This window comes from Rhinolophus sinicus, linkage group LG03 (genome assembly GCF_036562045.2).
Source record: "Rhinolophus sinicus isolate RSC01 linkage group LG03, ASM3656204v1, whole genome shotgun sequence".
Classification (NCBI taxonomy): domain Eukaryota; kingdom Metazoa; phylum Chordata; class Mammalia; order Chiroptera; family Rhinolophidae; genus Rhinolophus; species Rhinolophus sinicus.
In genome coordinates, this window is record NC_133753.1 from 193909681 (window position 1) to 193936949 (window position 27269).

The 27269-nt window shown below is 41.0% G+C and overlaps 1 protein-coding gene across 5 annotated transcripts in view; it reads left to right on the plus strand.

Moving 5' to 3' along the window:
• Window positions 1–27269, plus strand: part of SEMA5A (semaphorin 5A) — a 422672-nt gene that overhangs the window by 206606 nt on the left and 188797 nt on the right. For all 5 annotated transcript variants that reach the window (XM_074329093.1, XM_074329094.1, XM_074329090.1 and 2 more), the window contains one exon: window positions 2394–2439. In XM_074329093.1, coding sequence (XP_074185194.1) covers window positions 2394–2439 — 46 coding nt within the window. The remainder of the gene's footprint in view (window positions 1–2393; window positions 2440–27269) is intronic.

The window sequence follows — 27269 nt, forward strand, 5'->3', positions numbered from 1 at the left end:
TGAAAGAACCAGTGAGTTGAAAAGAATGTAATGACTGGCTCCCAGAACCATGACAACACAGACAGTGTCTTCCCTAAAAGTCTTTTAAATGTCTTCTCAATGTCTTTTCATAAAGTATCTGGAAATAGCTACTGTTATTTGAGTTTTTACAATGGGGTCAGACACCATTCTACATGTTTTTCCTTGGACTGAACCGCCCGAACCACCCCAAGAGGCAGACATGATTGTTAGCTCCATTCTACAGATGAGAAGACTGAGACATATGGCATGCTGAAGCTCCCTTCCTGTCGTTGTGTGGTGGCAGAGCTTTGGTATTTGCACAAATATTCTGAACCACTAGCAATACTGTCTCCCGTAGTAGAGGGAGCTTTTACAGCCAGGAAGCCACTGAGGAAACCAGCCTGAGGACCAGGGTTGGGAGCCATGGCTCAGAGGTGATGACTGCCTTATGGCGAGCCATGGCCTCCGGTGCCACATGTATGCCCCTCATCCGAAGACTTATCTCTGTGTGTGTCCAGATTTCTAACTTCTCTTAGAGAAGTCCTGCGGGTCTCTGTTTCACATCAGGTGAGATCTTGGCAACTCTTCAAATGCAAGCCAGCCTGCAGGGCACTTCCCTTGGCAGCTGGACTGTGCTCTTTCAGACATGCACTGAGGTTCTGTGAAACCCTTCCCCTGCAGGAAGAAGCTTCTGTTGGAAGCCTTGCCTCCACATGGTGCCCAGCTAAATAAAGCTGGACTCTGCTGCTTTATTCGCTCTCCGAGGGCACCCTTACTCTGGTTCTTCGTTGAAGGCTATGACTCCACTGTAATAAAGGAGGGGACGTTTGCCCCAGATGGCTTTGTGATGGAGGCGGGCTGTGCCAGCAGTGCTTTTGGGAGCTTGGCTGGAATTATTTCAGAGGTAAAATCGGAGGGACAGAAAGTGTGCCAAAGAGGCCATTGTAGTGATTGGAGGAGGCAGTTTTCACTAAGTGAAGGATGGCAGTGACCCCATGGCGGGGGACAAATTGTGAAGTACCTGAGTGCCCAGGGGATGATGCCTGGGACACACGAGGCCACCCCAAAGGGGAACTCAGTCCCTCTTCATCCTCCAGCAGTGTGTCCACACATGCTGTGGGATGTGAGCCTCCACACCTTTGTGGTCCCCTTTCCTAGCCACACCGCAGGCATGTTTCATGGTGCGCGCTAGGCTACGCCCTTGGCCTAACTTGGCTGTCACTTGTTACTTCTGCTGGGACAGCATGTCTACTTCTGACATCTACATACCTCTCCAGATAGTGAAGGTAATCTACTTTTGTTTCTTACAAAAGCGTTGGGAACATTTTATTATTCTTTTAGGTTCATAGCTATAACCTTGAACTAGCCCGTGTGTGTGTGTGTGTGTGTGTGTGTGTGTGTAACCTTGAACTCAGCTTCAGAGTCCCCTTCCCACAGTAATGTGTTCCTAGGGTCTCCTTCCCTTTAGTATATGCCAATTTCTCCCGTCTTTATTGTCTATACCTGGGCTGACCATCCCCTCCATTCACCCCTGGAGTGCTGCTCCTGCATCAGCTTCTTATCTATATGGAGTCAAGGAGGCATTTGTCCGTGATTCGAGTTAGAGACCAAAGCATTTCACACAAGCAGGGCCAATCCGCTGTTTCTAAAGCCACAATAATGTGGTCAACAACTCAATGCCACTGATACGTACAGATTTGCCCCCCCACCGCCCTCCCCCCCGTGCTCTGCTGATCTCGATTGCATATCTCTCTGCGCTTCCCCTTTGGTGGTGAAATCTGATCGTTTCCTTCTCCCTGATTTCCGCTTTCCCACTTGACCAGCCAGAGCTGACTCTAACCCTTCAAGTTCCCGCTTCTAAACTTAGTGCACACTGAATCCATCTTACAAGGCAGAGCACTGTAATACGAAGACCATTGTTGAATTCAAAACCTGGACGTGTCTTAACTATAAAACATGGTGAACGTAGGTGATCGGTAAGAATGAAGAGTCATGAAGAGTGGTTTTGTGTCATCTTACTTAATTCACTTCTGGAACCGAATGCCCTTTTCTCCATTTCATGTAGATCAAGAGAGCCAATTAATAATGTAGACTCACGTGAGTCTCTCTCTCTCTCTCTCTCTCTCTCTCTCTCTCTCTCTCTCTCTCTCTCTCGCACACACGTTCTTTGATGTCTTACCTATGTCAAATGTGTGTCCGTTGACATATTGAATGCCTCTTTGAACTCTGAGGTCCAAGGACAGCTGTGCGATACACATTCTTAGCAGGGAGATTCTTTGGAAGTCCCAAATCATTAAATTATTTGTTTCCCTTTGTTCTCATGATTTTTATGAACCGTAATATTTTTTGGATCTATTAAAAATAAAACGTCTCTCTCTTTTTCTATTTTGTAGAAACTACCTCTTCAGGTTGCAGCTTGAGGATTTATCTCTGATCCAGGTAGGCGCGATTTATTTTTCTCAAAGTTTCATTTCCCATCCCAATTAGCTGACTGTGTGAGGCGATGAAGACAGATGCGTGTGAAGGTATTAATGAAGACCAAGCAGGGACTCACTTCCTTAGGTCAGTCGCCGGGGTTTGACACGAGTCGTCACCTGCTTTAATTCGCAGCTGGCCCTTTTCCCTTTTCACCTACGGTGTGGCCCCTCTTACTTTCATGGGCATCATGTGATTTTCTTTTCTTCAAATGATTGATAATTCAAAGGACACTTCCTCAATGTCTGTGAGCACCCTTTAATTCTCCAGTTAGAATAATCATTGATTGTTTAGTTTGATGCATTCAGCCATCATATTCTTATAAAACTCAACTCCCTTAGAAACACATCCCTATTTCCTCTTTATCATTCGTAATTAAATAAATATGAATATATTTGTTAAAAACCACATATAGCAAAAACTAAGTAATGATACATTAAAAATGCAATTTACCTCACTTGTGTTTATCATTTGGAGGAGACTGAAATGTTTATGTCTGAATAAAGTATTTATTTTAGTGGCAGATTTAAACCTCAAAGGCCCACTTTTGTCCTCAAGTCTTTTGAAAGGGTCTTCTTAGAGAAGGAGAGGGTGATGGCATAACTGTCTCCTTCACTGAGGTTCTGGAACTCTCCGAGGAGCCAGTCCTGGGACTGTGTGCAGTCTGGAAGAAGGTCTTCAGCCAGCTTTAATGTCACCCACCTGTACTAGAGTTCTAAGAAGTGATTGGAGAGAAGTTTATATTATTTTCTTCTCTTTGAGATGGTGTTTATGAACATTCAGACTCATTAGAGTTAGGGCTTAATATTAGATCTTTTATTCACCAGGGCCTTAAAATAAGCCAATCCCACAAGCAAAGCTAATATTGGTAAAAAGCAAGGGCTTTGAAAATGGCAGACCATGACTCCCATTTCACGGTTATCTGTGAAATAGTCACAAAACACTACCTTCTCCATCCTGTCATTGCAAAAATTAAATCAGTTAAGGCATGCACAGAAGATAAGGCGCAGTGCTTTCTCAACAAATGTTAATTGCTTATGTTTTTTAAAAATGATGACAATAAATAATAAATTATCATCCTAGTCATTTCATCCTGCTGGGCAATGAATTAATTATCTTTCCACTGCAGTTTAGTGTATAACTAAAATCTTTAAATGAGTTGATTGGTTGGTACATGATAATGTATTAATAAGAAATCAGAATGATCAGTTGTTTAGCCAAAGTTCCATTTTAAAGCTCTAGTTTTTAATAATCTTTTATTTAAAAAAATATAGACCTTTCAATAGATAGGAATTATATGTTATGCTCATATTCATTTTCCTGGTATAATATATTATCTGGCATCTTGTGTGTGTCAAAAGAGTAGACTGTGGAGATATGTGTGTATGCAAACATTTTCATTGATTTCCTAGTTTCCTAGCTCTCTTTGCTTGGAGAATTTAGAGAGTAGCAGTATACACCTTGATACACAGTACTTGGTTTCTAAATTTACTTCTCCACTAAAAGGAAGTGCGGTAGCTGTTTTGGATAAGTAGCTGATTACAGGGCCTGGGTAGCAAAAGTCACGATAATCCTGGAAGACTTTGTTATTTCAGAAATTAAGGAAGTATTCAAAGAATGAGGGCATTGTCAGAATGACCCAAGAGCCAGCTTGAGGTGGGCTTGCTGAAGAAATCTGGGATAATTTGATTATTAAAATAAATAACGATGGTATCAGATTATAAGACATTGAATAATCTGAGTTAATGAGCATATACTAATACAAAAATAAATGAATGAAAAAACAAATAAGGCAGAAGTGACTGATCTTTTTAATGTAAAATGCCAACTAATAAATATTGAAGGAATGATTTAATTAGAAAATCATCATTTGGCAACCATCACACTAAAAATTTCAGGCAAAAATGACCAATGAATGCTAAAACTTATGGGTAAGAGTTTGAGGATGACTAAGATATTTATGTAGTACCGAAGAATTTACCTAGACAAGACTTATTAATCACAAGAGGCAAACTTGCAACTTGATAGTAAAGAGACCTGGCCAGTCCCACCATCGCCAGCGACTCGAAGGTACCTTCACCAGCAATGGGACAGAGTTTAAGTATCCTGGTTCGATGCACTGAGAACACAGCAAGACTTCTGTGATAGTCTAGCCAAACATTACAACCAATTTTATCATAAGGAATCATCACACAAACCAAAACTGAGGGGCATTCTGCAAAAAACTTGCCTGTACTTTGCAAAATTCATCAAGTCATAAAAGGCGTAGAAAGAATGAACATCTATTCCATCATAAAGAAGAAAAAAGTGGACCTGACAATCAAATGAAACACTTGATCCTGCATCTTGGAATAGGGAAAAAAAATGGTTTGTGCTATAAAGAGCACTATTGGGAGAACTGGCAAAATTTTAAGATAAGATAGTAGAAATGTATTAATACTAATTTTCTGATTTCAATGACTGTAATGTGGTTATGTAGGGAAATGTCCTTGTTCTTTAAAAAAACCTACTAAGATATGTAGGGATGAAGGGCTTCATTTCTACGTATCCTGAAATAACTTATTCTGAAGTGATTTTAAAAATTACAACATGTACGTATGCATATATGTGTGTGTATATATATATGTGTACACACACGTATACTACATATACACACACTCATGCAGAAAGAATAAGGCAAGTGTGATAAAATTCTAATGGGGGAAATCTAAGAGTCTAGGTGAAGGGTTTTGTCAAGTGCATTGTACTTTTCTTGCAACTTTTCTTGATCTTATTTCAAAATAAAATGATGCAAAAAATCGGGAGATTTATTTGCCATTAGCGTATGTATGATACTATGGTTCGTGCAAGGATACTGTGCTTTTCCCATTGTCATGACTGCCTGTGGTAGAAATCAAGGGTAGGTTATGGATAGAATTGAACTGTTATTGAAGTATGAAAACCCACCGCATCCCCACCCGGTAAGAGTATAGTCCGTGCATTGGGCCACGCCAGAAGACAGGCGCTTTCTCAATGGTGGCCTTGACAACGCAGCCCTAATAAGATTGGTCAAACTGTGTACCTCCCCTTCTCACAGTCTGTGGTTCTGTGTACTGCTTAGCCGCCTACTGTTTACTCAGCGCAATTCTTCTTGACGGTTTTCTCTTACTTGTGTGCAGTAAAGCTGTCTTGTCAATTTCTGTGAATATTTTATTTTAATGTAAATGACTCTCTCCAAGGATGACAAAAGGAATAGGCACACTGTTAAAGGAAGGGCTGTCCTGGTGTTAAGAGCTCTGTCCCAGAGAAACATAACGTGAGTCTCATAGGTAATTGAAGATTATCTGGTGGTGTTCACATTGAAAGAGACACAAAGAAACAGGGGAAATTATTTTAAATAATGTATTTAACTTAGCTCATATAGAGAGCATCATTTCAACATGTACGCGTTACATTACAAGGAATTGAGATGTTACATCCTTTTTGTTTAATGTTAAGTCTTCAAAGTCTGGTGTGTATTTGCCCTTGGAGCATACTTACTTCTATTTGGGCTAGCCAGCTTCCAAATGCTCAGTGTGGCTAGTGAAACCCAGTTGGACAGTGTCATCCTTCTAGATCATGAGTGACAGAAGCGTTTATGGCTTGTATGCCTTCAGTTATGTTATATATAGAAATGTTCTTTTCTACCAGGGAGCATCTGGATTGATTTGGATATCTCAGGCTAATAATTTTCTCCTCTCCTTTCTCTCCAAAGATAGAAAATTGTTTAAACATGGGAAAATGAGGAAACTTGAGACCAGGGAGGACAAGCAAATTGCAAAAGAGTGGAGAGAGTCAGAAGTGAGCATCAGAGATTAGCCTTATTTGACGCGAGGCCAGCTGTGTTTGCTCTCGCCCCTCTGCCCGACAGCAGCGTCCACTTCCCAGTCACAGCTGGCATTGCTCGTGTCTGTCCCTACCACTCACGTCACCTCGGACGCTCCCACCTTGTCTGTAATGTAAGGCTGCTGGTAGCTTCCCAAGCTGGACTCTATTTCCCAACTTCAAGCTTTTGCTCTTGCTGTCCTGTCTCTCGGAAACACTTTTCCCCTAAACTCTTCTCAATTTCGAGAAAGATCGCCCATCCTGAGTCCCACATTAGCCGTGACCTCTGTAACCCACCCTGAGTCTGTCTGGGCTGATGGTGCTCTGAGGCATCTCACAGTTTCAGAGCCTTTGTTTCTGACTAGCACCTATTGCCTCATATTGAAAATCACTCTGTGTGCTGTGAAGAACATTTTATTTCTCGTTGCCTCCTCCATATTAGATTAGAGCAGGTCGTTAGATTAGGTTACCTGGCAGGAGGTAGAAAATGTCTGTGAAAGATTCTATCCCTTGATGTTTAGTAACATGTTCACTCTTTCTTTACCTTTTTTAACGGACCACTAGTGGAGTATGGGTAAACTTCAGTTTTTGTCCCTAAATTCGAGAGAGAGTCACCCAACCCGGAGACTGGAGCAGGAAGAAAATGCTTGCTGAGGGAGGCGTCCTGTGACACAGCTGTGCTCACCCTTGCCCCGAAGGGGAATTCTAGGACAATACAGGGAATTCCAGACTGACCCATTTCTTTCTTACATCCCTTGCTGTTGTTTTAGGATCAGTAATGAGAAAGCAGATGTTAACCAATGTTTCATTTAAAAAAAAAGCGTTGTAGTGATTTTCACAGGATTCTGGACACCCCTCCACCCTGTCAGTGACCCCCAAATTCAACGTGTGGCTTTGCACAGAGCAGAAGCATCATGAACACCCGTTAATACACCCTCTCCCTCTCCCCTTCCTCAGGTCAAGGTGGTCTCCACATGGTGACTCAGTGATCCCAATTTCTGTCGTTTAGTGAGAGCAGAAGAGGGGCTTCCAGCTGTCATTCTTGCCAGAGTAGTGAGGGACGGATGGGAGATGAGCTGATGGCGTGACACATAGAAGTCAGCACACTGGCCCTCCAAAGATGGTCACGCCTTGTGGCTCAGCGTGGGGAGTCATGCTGAAATCCACTTGATGAGAAAAATGAGCTTTTGGGGGGTCTCTTCAGAATGTGAAAACTCACTGCAAGTCTGATACTGACAACAGTCTGGAACTGGAGTCAACAGAACCCACTTCAGAGGTGTCATCCTCTTTTTCTTCCTAGTAGAGACATCACCAGTGGAATTTCTAAAGCAGTAAAGATTTGAGTAAGGATTGGGTTGAGACACAGTTCCTCTGCTACCCCGAGTGAACTTTGTCCACTTGAGGTAAATCTCTTGGCATCACCATGAAAATATTCACATATAAATATACCACAAGGCTGTATTTGGAATGTGTTACATTTTTAAAACAGATATACCTTAGCCTATGAAGTGAGAGACCAAGAATTGCTTTTAATTTAAAGAAATAAAACCTGGTTTTCATCAATGACTAGAGAATCAAATATTAATGTGGTATAATTTCTGAGGCTTCTTTCCACTCTGAGGCTGTGATAAATTTCCTCGCAGCTCACCACATGCTGAAATTTACCCATCGCATCTTGAAAGCCAGTCATTTTCGGGCATCGTGATAGAAGACGTGGCAGTTTACCATTATGCGTCTCTCCTATTTCTTGCCATAATAACAGATTCAACTCTTCAGCATCACTTTTCTTCTTGCCTTGATCACAGCGGTTATTTTTCAAGAAGAAAGCTTTTTGAAAAATTTGAGAATGCAGCTGGCCTCAAGACTAATTCACAACATTTGCCCATCTGGGATCGTACCCTGGATGGCTTGAAGTAGGTGCTCCTAAGAACGCAAATGGACTGCAGTTCATTTAACCTCACTATCTTTCTAACGTTGTTTTGGGAAATAGCTCAAAATCCATTTTTATATTGTTTTTTTTTTACTGAGGGAAAGAAATTCACAGCCTGTTTCTTGCTTACAACTGCTGGAGTAAGCAGAAAAATGGAAATCTGTGTTCCAATTTGCCACCTGCCTCTCTATGATTTCTAAATTGAAAACTATTAAATCTCTTGACTACCTGGTCAATATCAGTAGCGAATTATCTGGAAAGTTAAGATAGATGTTAACTTTATTTCCTGTACATTTGAGTTTGGGGAACTGGGTTTCGATTTGTAAGCAAGTTTCTCAACTGGGCACTATTTAACCCCCTGGGAACATCTGGTTGTCACCACTGGTGGGGAGGGTTGCTACTGGCATCTGGTAGGTGGACTGCAGCCCGTCCGCACTCAACAAAGACTTTTTTGGCTCTGAGTAGGAATGCTGCCAAGGTTCGATTGCTACTTCAGCTTTCACATACTTTGAGGAAGCCACTTCTGAGCAAGCCACTTTTCTAGTCGGTGATGTTAACACTACTTGATTAAATCTATAAGACCTTTGATGTTCTTAGAGAATTTTCCTCTTTAGATTTCTTCATATATTTAACCAAACACATGTATAAATCCTTAGTGGCCATTTCTAAAGAAGCTGCTGGGATTCTTGAGTTTAAATTGCTTTCTTTTATTAATATGAAATTAAGTTTAAAATAAATTGAATCAATTTATACTACTAATACTCTCTTTAAATGGGTTATAACAATATGATATAACTACCCTCTGCTGGAATTCTTCTGTATAATTTAAAGAAGGATGCATTAATTAATAATTTAAAATAACTATTCAAATGAGATAGTCACATGAATTCATTTTTTAAATTAAATCTTATATTGAACAAGGAGAGACTGGTCTCCCCTGTAGTCCTCAAAAATCATGAATCTAAATTTTATTTATTTTCTGCCTTTCTTTATCAAATATATTCTTAAAATCATAGTGTTGCAGAAGTGGAAGAGATCTTAGAGATAATGATTATTAAAAACTGTCAGGGGTCTGCAAACTAAGGCTTGCAGATCAAAGTTAAAATTTTATTGGAACACAGAAGCATTTCCTCAATTTCTTGAGATCTTGCTTCCAGGCATATCCTCGGTTTAGCTCAGATAAATTTTTATAAAAATTAAAAAAAAATGTTTTGGAACACAGCCACACACTCATTTGTATATTTTCTGACAGTGGTCATAGTTAATAAAGTTTATTGGAACACAGACTCATCCATTCCTTTATATACTGTCTATGGCTGCTGCATTAGTGCGCTGACCAATTGTAACAGAGACTGGCCGACAAAGTCTGAAGTATTTGCTACCTGACTCTTTAAGAAAAAGTTTGTCATCTATTGTGGTACCTAGTAGATAGCACATTCTCAGTGACTGTTTCCTGAGCAAATGAGGGAACACAATAGAATGCATTATAATTCTTTGGTTTTCTTTTTGCTTTTTTTCAGACATTGTTGGGCGGATGTGTTTATTTTGACTCCCTGTGCAATGATTTCATGGTCTCTAGTAGACAGTGACTGGGAATTGATGGGTTGGGAATCTAAGATAGTGTAAGCATTTGTCCCCAGAGTCTAGTCTCTCATACCCGTTCCCTTGGTGAAAATTCCCTGTCAAGAACCGTTTTATCTACCCATTTATTCAAACACATTTACCTTCCTCTTCTCGTAACTTCCTGTAGGATTTATAGTTGCTTACATATATTTTATATAGATGAGGACTAAGATTTTACTAGTTTTAGACAGCATTAATTGAGTTCAGATAACTGCTGTTAACAGCGTCCTTCACTCTGTCTCAGTGGCTGAACGTGCACACAAAAGTCTCCTTCCTCACTTGTGTGACAGTCCAGCATGGAGACTCTGGGGCTGTGTTCCATGCTGCCATCCAAGAGCTCAGGATGTCAGCTTAATGATTCCTCCATCTTCAGACCACACCTCAAGTGACAGCATGGAGGAAAGCAGAGAGGATCACGCAGAGGAGATCTCTCTGGGCCATGCCAGGAACTGGCACACCACCCTTCTGCCCAATTTCTAGTGGCCACAACTTAATTTTATGGCCTCAGCCAAGTGCAAGGGCACTGGTAAGTGTAGTTTGTGTACCCAAGAAGAGGCAGGAAACTTGGACGTTTAGATATGGGCAGTGTTAGCCTTTTCTCCCTGACAGTGCTGGGGAAAACAAGACTAGCCCCTAGGGGCGCATCTAACTGCTCCCTGTTCTCTCCCAATGCCAGGCTGGCCAGTCTAACTTTCTACTGCACACCAACAAATTTATTCATGCATCTAACGTTTCCGTAAATAACAAAGCAGGGATACTTTGAACAAGCCACTTAACCTCTTAGGACCTCAATTTTCTCCGTGCTGCATTTTGGAGGGGAGACTCAGGAATTATCCCTGCGGTCCGTTTTGTCATGAGAATCTTAATGTATGCCATCCTTCCACTTACTCTTTCTTCTGTCGTTGCTTAAATGTCTCCTGGATTCCTCCTCCTTTAACGAAAACTATCCCTATATTTGGAAACTTGGCGTTATGTTTATTTGATGTAACTTCAATGACCTAATTTGTCATAAAATAATGATAACATCAACAACAATAATAGCAGGCAGCATTGGCTGTACCCTTACTCTGTCCTCAACTCTTCACATTTTTGTTTTCTGGGCAGCACTAAGGAGTAGGGGTTATTTTCAGTATTTTATAGATGATGAGTTGAAGCTTGGAGAGTTTCTGTGATTTACCCAAGATCACCCTGCTGGTACATGGTAGAGCTCGGCTTTGGACCTGGGTATGTTGGGTGCCAGAGAAGAGTGTCTTAATCACTAACTGCCTACTTTATTATTCTCATTGGTACTGACTGCCATGCCACCTGTGGGTAACGACTGGCTTACAGCTAATGCAATTGTTCATTTATAATGGGATCTATATCAGGTTTAGGTCAGGTTTCCTGTGAGTCTGAGACAGGGTTTATGTGCTTGGGCTGTATTGAGGATGTGTTCTCAGCAGGTGGGGAGTGAGGGATACAGACAGCAGAGGAAGGAACTAGGTAAGGTTTTTGCTTGGAACAGAGTCTGTCATCAGCCTAATCCCAAGGGCACTCTGGAGCATGACTAGACTCAGTTGGACTCCTTTGGGGCAAGGGGTGGTTTATACCCAATCCCCCCGTTATCCTTCAGTTATTAGCTACCGATTTTACGGTTTCGGTATTGTGGTAACATACTCTCCTGACAAGGGAGCTCTCATCAGCCAAGAGCAATTCTCCAGAGAAGGGGACAGCCTTGAGCTGGCATCAACCAACCCTGACAGCAGCCAGAGGGGCCCTGGGGAGGGCACCAGAGTGCACACTAAGTGTATTAGTCGGTATTTTTAGGGATCTGCCTTAGGCTTGTCCTGATGTTCTAGACCCTGATTGCACACACACGGGTCCCCACCACCGAAGAATTGAAATGTCTTTATGCCTTTGAAAAACACTGTAATACAGACTTGATTATTGAATGCAGTCTGTTGTGTTGTACATGCCTTAGTTTTTAATAATTCTCTCTATCCGTTTCTGAATTTATGCTTCATTTGCAGCATCAAAAATGAAATCGAAGGTGCATGAATATTTTTCTTAGGCATGTGTATCATTTGGTTTCATGCAACGAAGTCAGGAAATTTCTCTAAGACAATAGCAAACACTGTGACAATCACAGGCTGCTAGATAAATGGAGGGGTCCATTTCATTTATCTAAAATGCATTTCTACCTCCATTTCAGAAGTGGCCTGAGAATCTGACATAACTGTTGAATGATGGGTATGCTTAGAATTCTCCGCCCTGCTCCCATTTTCCTTATTTGTGTGCCTCTTCTAAAATGCTGACCCAAATAGATAAGCCAATGTACCAGGAAAATCCTTTGTTTCAAATACAATTACTGGGTTTCTTGTTTGGGTAGGAGATTATGTATTCTGGGAGCTGAAGTCTCCCAATTACCTAGGGGCTGAGTGAAAATGAATGGCACGGGAGAAATATAAATGAAAAGATGTGAGTCATACTGGCCTACCATTCTCTGGAGTGAATGAACGTACACTCTTGATTTGGTGACTCTTTAACATATAAAGCATTTGTCATCTGAATTTATTCAGTAACTGTCACGGAGTTGGACAGAGCCACCATGGATATAATTGTGAAGGGCACGTCCCTTGTTTCATGTATGTCCATCAAACTCTCCTTTGCTGTGTTCTCATAGCTAACTTTTAGAGTCAGTATATTACTTCTTCATTAGGTCACAGTGTTTAATGTGTTTGCATCAGTTCTTACTGGCCTGGGGGCTAGCCTCTTTCAAGTGATAGGATATGAGCTCTGCTATGATTTTCCCTGAGTTAATTGAACAGTTTAGCTCTTGAAGTTCAACCCCATTTTCAATTTTGGGGTATACTCAATTATTGTTTATATGTTTTCTAGAAGGTACAAAGTCAAGCTGCCCAATCAGATATGCACTATTAGAAGTGGTCTATTTAATAAGAAAATAGGTATGACTATGTATGAGATTGTGTTAATATTTCCATCCAAAAACCTCTCAAAGTTTTTGTTGTGAAATTTTTATTCATCATTTGAATAAGGAAGCATTGAAATCAAAAGTAGTCTTAAAGGATAGCCATCAGTTTCTGGTTCAAGAGGATGGAGAGAACCCACATACTGATCCTTCATCCATCAAAAACATAACATTTAAATGACAATAAAGATATGTAGAAGGAAAAAACACCACGAACACTAGAAATGGAGTCATATATAACCCCAAATTTGAAGATTTTTTTTTGAAGGATCTAAAACATTATTTGAAAGTTTGGAAATATACAAGAACAGAGAAAAGCAAAATCAAAACTATGGTGGTAAAAGCCAGATAGCAACGAAAACTAATTACTTCAGATGAAACAGTAATAGTCCAAGGAGTATAATATGACATAAAGGAATTCCAAATAGTCATCTCAGTGAGATTCAAGAAAATATTGTAGGTTTTCAGTAAACACTGGAGGATCGAACACTCATGATTACCTGAGTTATTTTTCTGACACACCATTTTGAGTACTGAGGGCCATTTTTAAATGTCATAAGCTCACAAGAATGAAGAAAATGGGAGAGAAGATAACACCATTTTGGGTTTGGCTAGATGCTGAGCCTCCAGTAGATGGCTGCTGCTCAAAGAAGAGACAAGCAGAGATCTTGGTAGTCACACAGAAGTGTTGTCACAAATTAAAGACTTAATGGATCTCAACCACATGGTCAGTCTTCCCGCTGAAGATGTTTGCCAAACTCTGATCATGCATGGCTCATACAGCTAAAGATCTGAGCTAAACAGAGTGGAATGGCTTTCCCACAGTCTTAAAAGACCGAGGACCTAGATGCTCAAGTCCTGACTAAAAACCCTGGAAGACATGCCCCAGAAACAAAGAGGAATGAGAAGTGTATTGAATCTCTCCAGACTGCACCCCAGCCCCTGCTCAGCTCAGTCCCTGCCTTCACCTCCCCGCCCCCCCGACCCCAAATCTGCAGTGGAACTAGACTGATTTGGCATCTCTACAGTTCTGTTATCCACCATTGCCAGCATGCCGTGACATATTCTAGACATGTGAAAAGGCAAGACCTTGTAACAGATAAATTAGCTAAGAATAGGCAATAGAATTAAACCCTTAGATGATCCATAGTAAACTGGAAAACAGCCTGGTGAGAAATATCTAAACTGACGCACAGAGAGGGATTATGGGAAAAAATGTTAAAAGTAAAAGATATATATGAAACATTCAAAACTCTATCTCACAGATCATTTGAGTCTCAAAAGGCGAAGGGAGAGAACAAAGTGGTAGCTATATGCATAGTAATTATTGCTGAGACCTTTCAAAAATGATTAAAGACATTAGTGACTAAGAAGTTCAGCAAACCCCCAAAATAATAAATAATATAAAAACACATCTATACACATTATAGCCAAACTTCTGGAAACCAGTGACAAAGAGAAGCATCTTAAAAATAAACCAGAGTGGAGAAGAAAATGCACATAACCTTCAGTGGAGTAAAGCTAAGATTTACAGGTAATTTTCCAACAACCACAGAAACCAGGAGGCAGTAGAAGAAGCAGTTCAATACCCAGGTCTTCTCCCTCACTTTCTACAGCTGCTCCTTATACTGGAGAAGACAGAGGTTTAATTTTGGAAGATGGAAACCTAGAAGCCCACTTGACCAGGGTACCCAGGAATAGCTCAGAACTCTCATTTATAAAACAATAGAGAAATTAAGTATAAGTCTATGTAGTGAGATCCCAGCTCCTCTCCCCCGGTGTGTAGTGTTCATGCTTACATAGATTTTATATGGACTTTTTGAATCCACTCCTGTTGTCCGTCGTCCATCTAGAATCTTGACGGAATCTTGAGGATACTGACATTGGTAGCCACTCCACTACAAAGGCTCACATCAGAGCAGCGGGCATTGACTAGCAGTCTACAAAGCACTTCTTGTACCCAGCTCTGGTTTTCTTTATAGTTCTCATTATGAAAAACAGATAGGGAAGCAAATTGAATGAGGAACTTGGAGGAAATAGAGATAAGAAGTTATTAATATTTTCTGAAGCAAGACAAGATATTGTATCCATGAAACAAGGAAAAATAAATATTCAGTTTGTAAAAGGGCCTTCATAGGTTATTTTTAAAATACGTGATTGTAAAAATGACAGTGTCATTGAAAATTAGGAAATAAATATGTTTGAGTCTCCAAGAAAGTTAATAAAAACTAAGAGATGGAAAATGAAGGAATGTATGTGAACAGTATGTGATTAATACACTAGGCTTGAAATAGAGTTTTCAACACAAGAGGGTAGGAGGAAAATATGCCCAGGATGAGGAAGACGGGGGATAATTATGGAACAGTTGTGCTGCAGTTCTCACAAGCAGGCTGGAATGGGTGAAAGTTTCAGAAGATATCTTTCTAGGAGGATAACAATAATGGAATACCTGAGGTGCTTGAATGTATTTGGAGAAAAAGCAGGCTCATGATTGGGCATTGGGGGACAATAAGTACATAGAAAAAGAAACAAGAGTCTTGCTATAGACTTAATGTTTGTATCCCCCCTCAAATTTACATATTGGAACTTTACCCAGAATGGGATGGTGTTTGGAAGTGAGGTCTTTGGGAGGTGAACGGGTCATGAGGGTGAAACCCCCATGAATAGGATTAGCACCCTTATAAAAGAGACCCCAGAGAGATGCCTTACCCCTTCTACCACATGAGGTTACAATGAAATGACCAGTTCCTATGAACCAGGAAGCGGACCTGCACTAGACACTGAATTTGCCAGCACCTTGATCTGGGACTTCCCGGCTTCCAGGATTGTGAGCAATAAATATCTGTTCTTTATAAGCCACCCAGTTCATGGTATTTTGTTACAGTAGCCTGAACAGGCCAAGGCAAGATCATTTTTAACTCCGAGAAAAACAAAATTGTTTTGAGAAACACATCTTACTTCATGGCACATCTGTGAATAGCGTCGACATAGTCATAAGTATGTAAACAGAATACCCAACCAGAATTATGATAAATCAATATTGAAAAAGAGGGGATGGGAGAATGTATGTGTGTTAATCGGGGAGAGGGATAGGTTGAAAGAGGAGCCACTAAATTATATTTTTTAACTGAAAAAAAAGATCAAGAAACAGTAGTAAAACCATATGGTTTAGAGATACGGAGACAAATACCAAAATTGACCAGCTGAAGAGTTGAAAGTTCTTACTTTGAACAAACAGTATATGGGCCACAACATAGAAGGTTTACTGTAGTCTTTTGTGTTAAGTCCTGTAGTTTTCTTTATAAATTAAGTGCTTGTCTAACTTAGAAAAATAATATAAAGATGATATTGTCTTCATAAAGCACGGGAAGGCTACCATGGAAGAGAAAAGCACAGTTTCAAGGAAGAATCCATAGAAATAAAGATAGATGTCTTACATATACAATTCATCAAAGATTATGCAAAAGGAAATTAGAAATTTCCATAAAAATGCCTTTAAGAAGAAAGTGATTTCTATTTTTTTTAAATCCAATTCACAAGGCTAACAACTGGAAAGTGGTTAATTATATGAAGACTATTTTTATCAAAAGTAGAAATGCAATTAGAAATTCTTTGGGAAAACAAAGATAAATAATAAGTATATAAGTAAATGGTTCTCCAAATATGAAGCAAACTTAGGATAATTTTGAGTATAAGAAAGTGAAAACAACAAAGGACCACAGTCTTTATTTGTGTGAATTTCTTATAGTTTCGATATAATTAATTTTCAATGATGTTTATTTTATTTTCCCCAATTGATTTTTCTCTTATAAGTGGGATATTTTGCTGGGTAAACGCTCCTCTTTTCCTTTTTGTATTTCTTTGAGAATCATGCTAAACCAAGCTTAGATTTCAAAATATTTTGTAACAGATTTATTAAATTTTGTAATTGTCAAGGACTGTTTTTGATTTGTTTATTCTGATTCTTCTTAAATAGCTGATCTAAGTTTTACTACCTGGAAATATAACCTTGTTCTGTCTATAAAGAAACATGTGATCAAAAAATCAGCAACATTAATGACCTTATCTTCTACACAATTAAAACTTCTTTTTTAATTTAGTGGGACCTTTTGGGAACATTTTCAGGGTTTATATGTCTGGTGAAGAACTATGAATTTCAGTCATTCCTTCAGTATGACCTCCAGTTCTTTTTCATTTTTCTATTTAAGTTAAATCTAGTATTTGAAATAAGTAAAATAGCCAGTGGTCCTGTCCATGTGGTGGGTGTTCTGGATTTTCCTTTTTACACTTTATTGTAGTTTTCTAAACTGCCTGCCATATATATGAATTATATAATTATTATCAGCAAAGGCTAATCAATTTTAATAGATTGATAAAGATAAAAAGACAAAACATTGCAAACCTGGTTTCAGAACTTCTTGCTCTGTAATAATTAGAGTTTGTTGAGGGTCCCCTTCTCTTCTCCTCAGCTGGGGCCTTGAGGGAGTCAGAGAAGAAACGCTGGCAGAATGAATGAATACATTTCTTCCTTTTTACCATTAACACAGTTCCGTGCTAGCATTTGAACCTCAGACTTGTCAAGTTGAGAGCAGCTGATTCTGTCTAACTTCTAAGGTGTGGCTTTGTCCAGATGTGGCTGATATTAATGTCATGGCTGCTCTGATGCCTCTGGTCTGGGATCCACCTTGGCGCTCTTTGCAAATCTGCTCTGAAAAGCAGCCAGGAAGGAGCCAGGTTTCTGTGCATGAACAAACATGAGTGTGAAACAAAACAGGCTCTCTCCCCTATATCAGTTTCTTAGTTCCACCTTGAAGGTAGAGCAGGTATGAGAACCATTTGTCTTATGTGGCGATTCAAATGTGTGCTGACTTCCTGGTAGCTGGAGAACCAGCGGCTGCAGGGTTAACTGAGAGGCCATGCTTTCTCCTGTGAGGGCCGCCGTCACTGTCTTGCATGCTTATATTCCCTTTGGGATGACCAGGACCCTATTCTCTGTGACTGCAGTAGTGCCCGTGACATGATGTAGTAGGTTGAAAATTGGCACTCGCCCAAATGATACCCATGTCCTAACTCCTTGGGACCTGTGAATGTCACCTCATATGGCCCAAATGTGGCGAAGTTAAGAATCTTGAGATGGGGAGGTTATCTTGGTTTATATGGGTGGGTCCTAAATGCAGTCACAAGTTTCCTTATAAGAGGGGGACCAGGGGAACTTTGGCACGTACCTATAGAGGAGAAATCCATGTGAAGGTGGAGCGGAGAGAGACTTGAAGAGGCCACCTTGGAGACTGGGGTGATGCAGCCATACGCCAAGGAATGCAGCAGCCCCCAGAAGCTGGAAGAGGTAAGGAAGACATCTCCCCTGGAACCTCTGGAGCGGTCATGTCTTTGCTGACACCTTGATTTTGGTCCAGTGATGATTGATTTCTGACTTCCGGCCTCCAGAACTATTAGAGAATACAATTCAATTGATTTAAGCCACCAAGTTTACGGCAATTTTATTATAGCAGCCACAGGAAACTATTACACGTGACCTCTATTTTGTGTGTCTTGCAGGCAGGCCCGTGACCCAGGAAGCCCAATGAGGTATGGCAGCTCCTTGGTCAAGGGTTCTATAAATGACCCAAGTACAGCTAATTAGCAGTCTTTAAGGACTTTGAAATAGAGAGAAATAGGGCTACTCTCTGTTCTTTGCAATGATGAACTCGAAGGATGATGTCAACTGTAGGCTCCTTGGAGCCATCTTGTCACTATGTGTTATCTGCCTAAGGAAAGGACCAACAGAGGCCATTATAGCTGGGAATCAGCACTGTTGAATTTTTATAGTATACTTTGAATCCCAAGGCTAGTGTATGCTTCAGTCCGGTTTTCTCATCATGTATTTTCCAGTTACAAAATATTTTAAAACTTGTTTTTCTCTTAAACTAGTTGGAGTTGAGTTTTTATGGCTTGTCACAGAGACAGTCCTAAGGGCTTGGTTAAAACAATTGTACTTCTGTAGGCCACTGCATTCAAAACTTCTCAAAACATATCCGAATGCCCGTGTGTACTTACTTTGAGAGTCCAGACGCTCCTGAATTTGCTGCCTGCAATTTGTCTACCCTGTGAGAGAAGAGGCTATCTTCAGAGTGTTGTGTCTGATACATATACTAACTGTGATTTTCTTCTGCTTAAAAGAAACGTTCCCATTGCTTGAGGGAGTCAATGAGGTCATAAGAAATACACTTGGATTGTAAATACAGACCTCAAAAAATTCATTTGGAAGTCCCATTTCAACCAGGCAGTTCTGTCCATCAGAAAGAATACAAGTTAAGTCTTAACATATTATCCTTTGGGTTGTGTATTGTGTCCTAGGGCTGCTGTAACAAATAACCACAGATTTCGTGGCTTAAGACAAGAGAAATGCACTAATCTCGCAGCCTGGAGTCCTCTCCTCTTCCAGCTTCTGGTGGCTCCTGGCACTGCTTCGGTGGTCAGTGCACACCTCCAGTCCCGGCCTCGTCTTCGTATGGCCTCCCTGTGTGTCAGAGCATCTCACATCTCCCTCCCCTTCTTCTTATAAGGACACTTGTCATTGGATTTAGGGCCCATTGCATAATCTAAGATGATCTCATCTTGAGATCCTTAATTAGATTTGCAAAGATCTTTCCTCCAAATAAGGTCATATTCACAGGTTCTGGGAAGATAGATTTTTTGGCAGGCCACTGTTCCACCCAGTGCAGGTTGTATTCAGGGGCTCTTTAGAAGAAAACCTTCCTGAGTTTATGCGTCTATGTTTTGAGTAGATCCTCCCTTTTCATGGTGCCGTGAGGCCTCTCCTTGTGTTATGGCTGCACATTTTTTTCGAAATGACTATTCCTCCTTTTTCTCCACCTCAGGGTTTCTTAACCTCAGCACATGTGACAGCTTGGCCAGATAATTCTTTACTCCGGGCAGCTGTCCAGTGCATTGTAGGATGTAGCATGGAGGCAGACACTCTGACCTCTCTATTCACTAGATGTCAGCAGCACCTCACCCCCCAGATGTGACAACAAAACCGTCTCCAGATATTTCCAAATGTCCTGTGGGGAGCAAAATGATCCCCAGTTGAGAAGCATGGCTCTATCCCCACATCACACAATGATGGTGATAAATATTTTCTGACAGAACTGCCAAAAGATAAGAGAAGACACAGAGAAATATAAATTCTGCTTTTCCCAAAGTGGAAGGAATGGATTTTCTCTGGCAAAACAGATGGGCTGTGGCACATGGAAGGAGCAGTAATTTGTCCATTTGCCCATTTTCTGGAGTGCTCATGCCTTAGACGTGTGAGGAGGTTGATAATGTCACAGTTTTGCTTGTTCTAATGCCCGTCTCAGTCACATTCTGGAACATGACTTCCTTATGGACCACACAGGTGATCCCAGCTGGGCTGGCCTGCTATACCAGCAGGGGCCCCACTGTCCCCCCAAATCCCTGAGGCCAGTGTGGGAGCTCAGTGGAAATGCCTTTGGAAGGGAGGGGGCGGGGGAGAGGGTGGGATTGCAGTTTCTGTCTCATCGCTTTTGGAGGTCGTTTCGGTACTGTAATAGTGTCTCGAGGTGACAGTAATGGCGACTGCTGGTTCTCCTCTGAGCGGCGCCCCTGGAGGGTTTCCAGAGCTCCCCTCCTGTTGTATTTCAGCTGCGTTAGGACGTCCGTGATCCAGCCCCATAACGGAAGAAGGAAATGTGAAGCGTTGCTCTTGTCTGTACAATTCACAGTAGTCATTGCCAAGTTGTTCTTGTAAGTCTTCTTTGGCTTTTTGTAGTTTTAGTTAGGAAGGCAGACAAAGTTGCTGCACATTTATGGCCTTCTTCCCCAAAACCTGTTCAAATGATAGGTGTTAATAAATGACAAATCTCTGTGTAAGATTATGTCTAAAAGGGATGCGTGAAGCTGACCCAGCTCACTGGTGGGGCTCTTCTGTCCTGGCTTCCCCGTCATGCCCTCCCTCCCCACCCCACCAGTCAGTGCCCAACCCATAACAGGAAGCTGACAAAAATACAAGTCCGATCTGAGGAGTTCCCCAGGACAAGATGGGCATTGATTAGTCATTCCCCACTTGTCTGCTTCCTGAGGGTTTGCCTGAATTCAAACCTCCCACCTGTGTCTCTACTTGCTATTTCTCCTGCTCAGATCCTACCACCTTCTGTCTAGACTTTCTCCCAGATCAACTCCTGGCAGCTATTATTTTAATCGTCCCCCTCTGTGGCAGGCTGTTTCTTCATCAACTCTTCTGCCCCTGATTTAATTTTCTTCTCTCCATCCCAACAGGATTTGACCAGATGGGCACGTAGTCCCCCAGGGCCTGTTCGGCTCTGCGAGTCTGAGCACTGCATGCCCAGTTGTTATGGGCGTCCCCTTCTTCTGAACAGCGAAGCTCACGAGTGTTTATTAATATTGAGGGTGCAGCAAATCGAGCTCACTCTGTGCCTTCAATGGCCAGTTGGCTCTGGGCTTGGTTCCTGAAGCCTGTCCAAATGACTAACCAGAGTGGTCCAGACTCCTAACTAATAGCTCCATGAGGGAGGTAGTCACTTAGGCTAATGGCTTCTCTTCAACAGTGGACAGAGCTGAAGGCTGTCAGTCCATTACTAAAATATTACAATAATGATTGGAAATCATATGACAATAGGGCCTGCTTAAAGGGTCTGACCAGCACCATCCATTGTTACTGAAGATGTCACTCTGGGCATTGAAAGCTACGGAAATATCGGCTCTTGTCAGTCTTGGAAAAGAACCTTCATCACAAATATTTTCCTAACACACAATGTGATATATAGATGATGTATTACAGATTTGTACACCTGAAACCAATGTAACTTTACTAACTATTGTCACCCCAATAAACTTTAATTAAAAAAAACAAAAAGCTGGAAATGGCAAGAAACCAATTCTTCTCTAGAGCTTCCAGAAGGAATGAAGGCTTGTTAGCACGCTAATGCTGGTCCAGCAAGAATTTATATCTCCATAACTGTCAGATAATAAATTTGTATTGTGGAAAAGAAAACAACAAATATTTTCCTTTAACCTCTTTTCGAAAATTCTATTCCAAAGAGAGGACAGACCTCATATTTCATATTCTTAGAAAAATACAATCAGTATAACACTAGAAAATTATGTGAATTTTTTTTATTTATGCATTTGTATTTATTTAAGAAAGAAGTATTCAAAAACTTTAAAAAGAGATTTGATTGTCATGGTTTTATTCTAACCATCTGTATTAGTTTCCTAGGACTGTGTGACTGAAGAACCCAAACTGAGTGGTTATAAACAGAAATTGTTGTCTCATGGGTCTGGAGGCCAGAAATCAGAAATTAGGCTTGGGCAGGGCTGTGGGGGAGGGTCCTCCCTGCCTCTTCCTGCTTCATGCTCCAGACGTTTACCCATAATCCTTCACCTTCCCCAGCTTGTAGACCGGTCACACGAGTCAGACAGCCTTCTCCCTGTGTCTTCACAAGTCTTCCCTTTGTGCCTGTCCGTCTCCGTGTACAAACTCCCCCTTTTCATAAGGACACCAGTCCCACTGGATTAGAGCCTGCTCACGAGCTCATTTGAACTTGATTAGCTCTGTAAAGACCTTATTTCCAAGCAAGTCCATATTCTGAGGTCTGGAGGGTTCGGACGTCAATGTATCTTTTTAGAGGCAGACAATTCAACCTATAACACCATCAATACATTTTGTAATGAACAGATGACATTTTGGTCACCTAAGTTAATAACTATACTTCAATTCTGCGTGTGTGTGTGTGTGTGTGTGTGTGTGTACGTACCAGGTAAGTATATTTACCCCTTTGTGGAATATTTTTGCTGATGGTATGGAATTTAAAAAAAAGTATGTTTTGGGGTTTTTTTTCAGGTGAAATTTGTCACTTTCAAAATTCAGCTATTATTAGATTTTCTAAGGTAACCTTGCTTTTCCCCCTTTTCCCCCTCATAATGGAGCATTCGTGGTGATGCTGGGTCTCTTCTCTGAACTTCAGCTGCATTCTTGTGCTTTCCCGATCATGTGTTGCGTATGCTGTGTTGTCTTCCAGAGGGAGACCCTCAGGCTTCTGCCATAACTCGATTCAAGCTCCCCGAGGAAGGGCAGGGCCTTTACGTAGTTTTTGAGCCCACACGTTTTGGAACATGATGTCTTACACCTAGAAAACACTCTGTCTTTCTCTCCTCTTATCTCCTTTCCTTGCACAGTGTTGTTACTGTCCATGCTAATCCTGAAATTTAAATATATAAACTATTACAGAGGTGTTATTTCATAAGCTAATCCTGAAATTCAAAAATCCTAAGGTATTATATCTGGACGAGGTTACTTTCTGTATGATGTTTTACATTTATATTTGGTCCAAGTCTTTCTAAAATGTAGATTTCCTTTTGTAGTTTTAGAAAAGCACATAGCTAAAGTAACCTTGAGCATGAAAGTTATAAAATGAAAAAAATATTTAGGCATTCATTATAAGTTCTGACCAAGCACATAATAATACGATGCCTTTTAGCAACTGAATATAAAATGGAATTACATGTAAAAATGTGTTCACTGAGTCAGAAAAGAATTTGTAATTTATTTACCATGGTAAATAGAGATTTTACATTGATGGCTTTTTTATTAGCCTTATATGTATGAATAAGTGTATAGTTCTAATAACAGATGATTGTTTTTCCCAAGGGAATTATAATTAAATTGGCCATTTTGAAGCTCTGTTGAGGTAAATATATATAATCTTAATCTCATTGCTCATGGTCAAGGATACAGGAAGGGTTTCTACAAAAAAGAAGATGTATGAACTGGGAGCAGTAAACTTGAGAAGAGAGTATCTGCTTGAAGTAAATTGGAAAGGAGGGGCGGAGGAGTGATTCAGTTTGAACAATTTGAACCCTCTACTATCCATGGCATATATGCAATAAGTCAATTGCTGGTCACATTATTTAATGTCTTACTGTACAGCATTGTTCTCTTTTTATAAATTTCGATTACTTTTTGCACTCTTTTTATTAGTTTGTAAGTCAAATTTTAGTCCCCAAATTATTAGTTGTTTTTTTTCCCCCCATAGCATTCAAAGTGAGAGTGAATTCTGTCAGAAAAGACACATTAATTGTTAAGAAATACATTTGAGAAAAGTACAATTCTTTTTCAAAAAGAACACAGACACTTTTCTATTTTTGTGGAAAATGAGTATTTCGTAATTATAGTGTATGTCACATTATATACGTGCAGCCTTATGCTAGGAGGGCTGTGCATAAATAAATCACATTTAGCTATTTTAAAAACAAAACTGTTTTACCAGTTTTTGGTAAATTTCAGTTTGTCACAGCTGTTTAAATACAGCCAGTATATTTAAAGATTCATAGGTCAACCTCTGAGACATGATAAGCCTGTAAACCAACGTGTAGGTAGCATTTTAATTGTATGCTTCATACACTAATAACCTTTTCTTCACCTTCTAAAATAACTGATGTTTTCTAGACTTTTCTCTTTTCCGTATGTGGGATTCAAGTCTCTATTTCCTTGCCCCTGTTGCACACCCTTTTAAAATTAACATGGTAGTTAATTATCACTCATCAAATTAAAATACCCTGTAGATGATACGTGATCATCTATTCGCTTCACAGGTGGATTGGAGTTTTTATTTGGCAAATAGAAGCTACATTTTCTGCTCATTCTGCCTAGAATCAAAGGGAGTCATGAGTGATATTTGGATGAATTCAGTGATTTCCAGCCAGATCTTGCAGCTATGTGCAATGTAATTCTCTGAAGATATTTAGCAATATAAAGAGGATATTTTATTCCGAGTCTTCCTGATGTAATGGTGACCATAGCCAATCTTGGAGCATTTTATGTATGTGTGTGTATATATATCCATCCATCTGCTAAGAGCTCAGGATGCACTGAATCTTATCAGGGCTCCTATCCGATCGGCATCATCCCTACCCTGATTCTGCATATGAGGAAAACTTGTCAGTGTCACACATCTCTAACCTTGGTGGACTCCACATTAAATCTCAGACCTCTGGGCTGCAGCACCCATGCTCTTAACCTTCGTTCATAAATATTGAAGAGCAGGATAGTGGGAGGGCGGTGGGGGCAGTGACTCCCCCTCCTGCCCCTTCCTCGTCACCAGCCCTCCACGCGTAAACCCCACATACCACAAGAACCATTTTGAAATTCTACCAAGCCGAAGATCCAGACCCTCACTGTGAATTATTTGGTCTCTCATCTCTCTCTTTGTTCACTTAATTCTGAAAAAATGGAGTTTACAAACCAGAAATCCCCAAAGGGTAGTTTATTTCGATGTACTCCCTTTTCCAATAGAATGACTCTTACAAATGGTCCTCGGTTAAGAAGCTTACTGACTTTTTTAACATAGTGGTTCTAGAATCTGTTGGGTCATCAGATTCATTTGAATAGACCTTTGAAAATGGAAATCCCCAAATGCTTTCCCCAAAGCCTAGTGAATATGGGTTTGGTGTCATGGGGATCTCAGCTTTGAACTTGAACCCTGGGAAGCTAAAACACTGGTAGCACTTAGTGGGAATGGACATAGGCGTGGGTTGCAAAAATAGTGCATTTGATCCCAGAAGTGCTAGGGAGCATCAGGAAGAGGGGGCTCTGGGGGGCTGGAAGTTTGGGTGGATTGAGGGGATGGACAGCCGGAAGTTGTGCTTTGACCCTAGTGACCGTGGGTGATGGTGAAGTTTCCAGCTGGCTGTCCAGTGGGTATTTGCGAAAGCAGTTTAAACATCTTGGCAGGGGAAAAGAAGGAGGGAGGGAAGGAGGACGCAAACAGAGCAGGTGAAAGTGAAATTGTGGCAGACAATGAATGAATGAGTGAATGAATGAATGAATGAATGAATGAATGAATGAATTGTGGGACGAGGTAGGTCTGGGAATGGCACTAGTTTGTTGGCTCATTAGGAAACCACTTCTGCACTCTCGATGTAAAGGAAGAGTGAGTTGCCTGACTTGTGGGCGAAGTGTTTAGGAGTCCACGGTCCCTGGACACAGCAGATGACGGGCAGCGTTTGGAGTTCTGAGAGGTTAGGCAGGTGGGCTGGTGAGTGGTTGTGTGAGGAGCTTTTTGTCAAGGTATCTGGACAGCACCAGGTACTTGGATATTCCAAGCAGGGAGTTTGGCACCAATAGGCTTGGACACGAAGGAGGCATAGTGCCCACATTTGTACGAGCAGCAGCCGTACAAATTCAGGAGAGCGTGGGTGGAACTGAGTCTCAGTGTCCATTTCAAGGGGTCTGGCAGGACTATGACGTTCGAGGCCCAGGCCAGGACCCATTGCCCCAGGGGACCTGAGCACAACTTCGCGGGTGTTGCTGGAGATCTCACGGGCCTGTGACCCCCACAGTGATGCAGGTTGTGTGTGCTGAGACCTATACCCCAGGCTTCGGGCCTGCATAGAGTCATGACACGTCCATGTCTCAAACCCCAAGTGGCTGCAGTGTAGCTGAGCTGGGTGGCGATTGTGTGTGACAGTCCCTGCATCATAGATGTGTGGCGGGGAGCCCACCGGCCATCTGGCCATGTTTCACAGGCAAATAGACAGGATTTGGGGATAATCCACTCCTGTGTGTGATGTGAGTTCTGTTCCCAATTTCATTTCTTGTCTCCCCACTCCCTTCAATTATACTAGTGTGATTAATAAAAAGCCAGCACTTTTCAAACCACGTTCTCTTCTGTGGGCTGAGGTACTAACCAGGTATAAGACAGAGATGTTGATGTATATGTAATTGTGGTGTTGCAGATAAAGGGACTAATTGCTCTTTATTCTTTTCTCTTTGTTAGTGTACAGTGAACACAGATGCCAACATTAATCGTTTTATTTGCTTATTTACTGATTTTTGCAAAAAATACCAATATCCCCTCCACCTCCACCTGGATATCAATTACTAATTTGGGTGAACAGTTTCTCATCTCCAAATACTGGGTGTAGCAGGGCTAACCCAGGAATATAGCAGGTCAACAATCGATCTCAAAAGACCCAAATTTTAGAGGAGGAAGAGAAGAAAGAAAAGTGGGGGAAAAGGGAAATTAGATGAATAAATAATACAGGAGGAGCAGGCATAACAGAAAAATCACATAAATGCACACTGTGACAAACACATCAGAGCAGTGTGGAATTTAATGACATGATTACATTTATCACTGTCACTGCTAAAAAAGCAGCAATTACCGATTGTCCATACAATGAACTAAACCCGCTGGAATTGTGGCAACTACCTGTTCAGAAATTCAAGTGCGTGCTTCTCCGGTGATAACTTTCTCTTGAAATTTAAACTTAGAGAAAGTTTGCTTTTCATATGCCCTGGAAAGGGAGGTGGAAAGGATGGCTTCATCCACCCTTAAGACGTAAAAGATGGAGTTTCATGAAGACATGTCTACAGAAGGAAGCCATTACCCC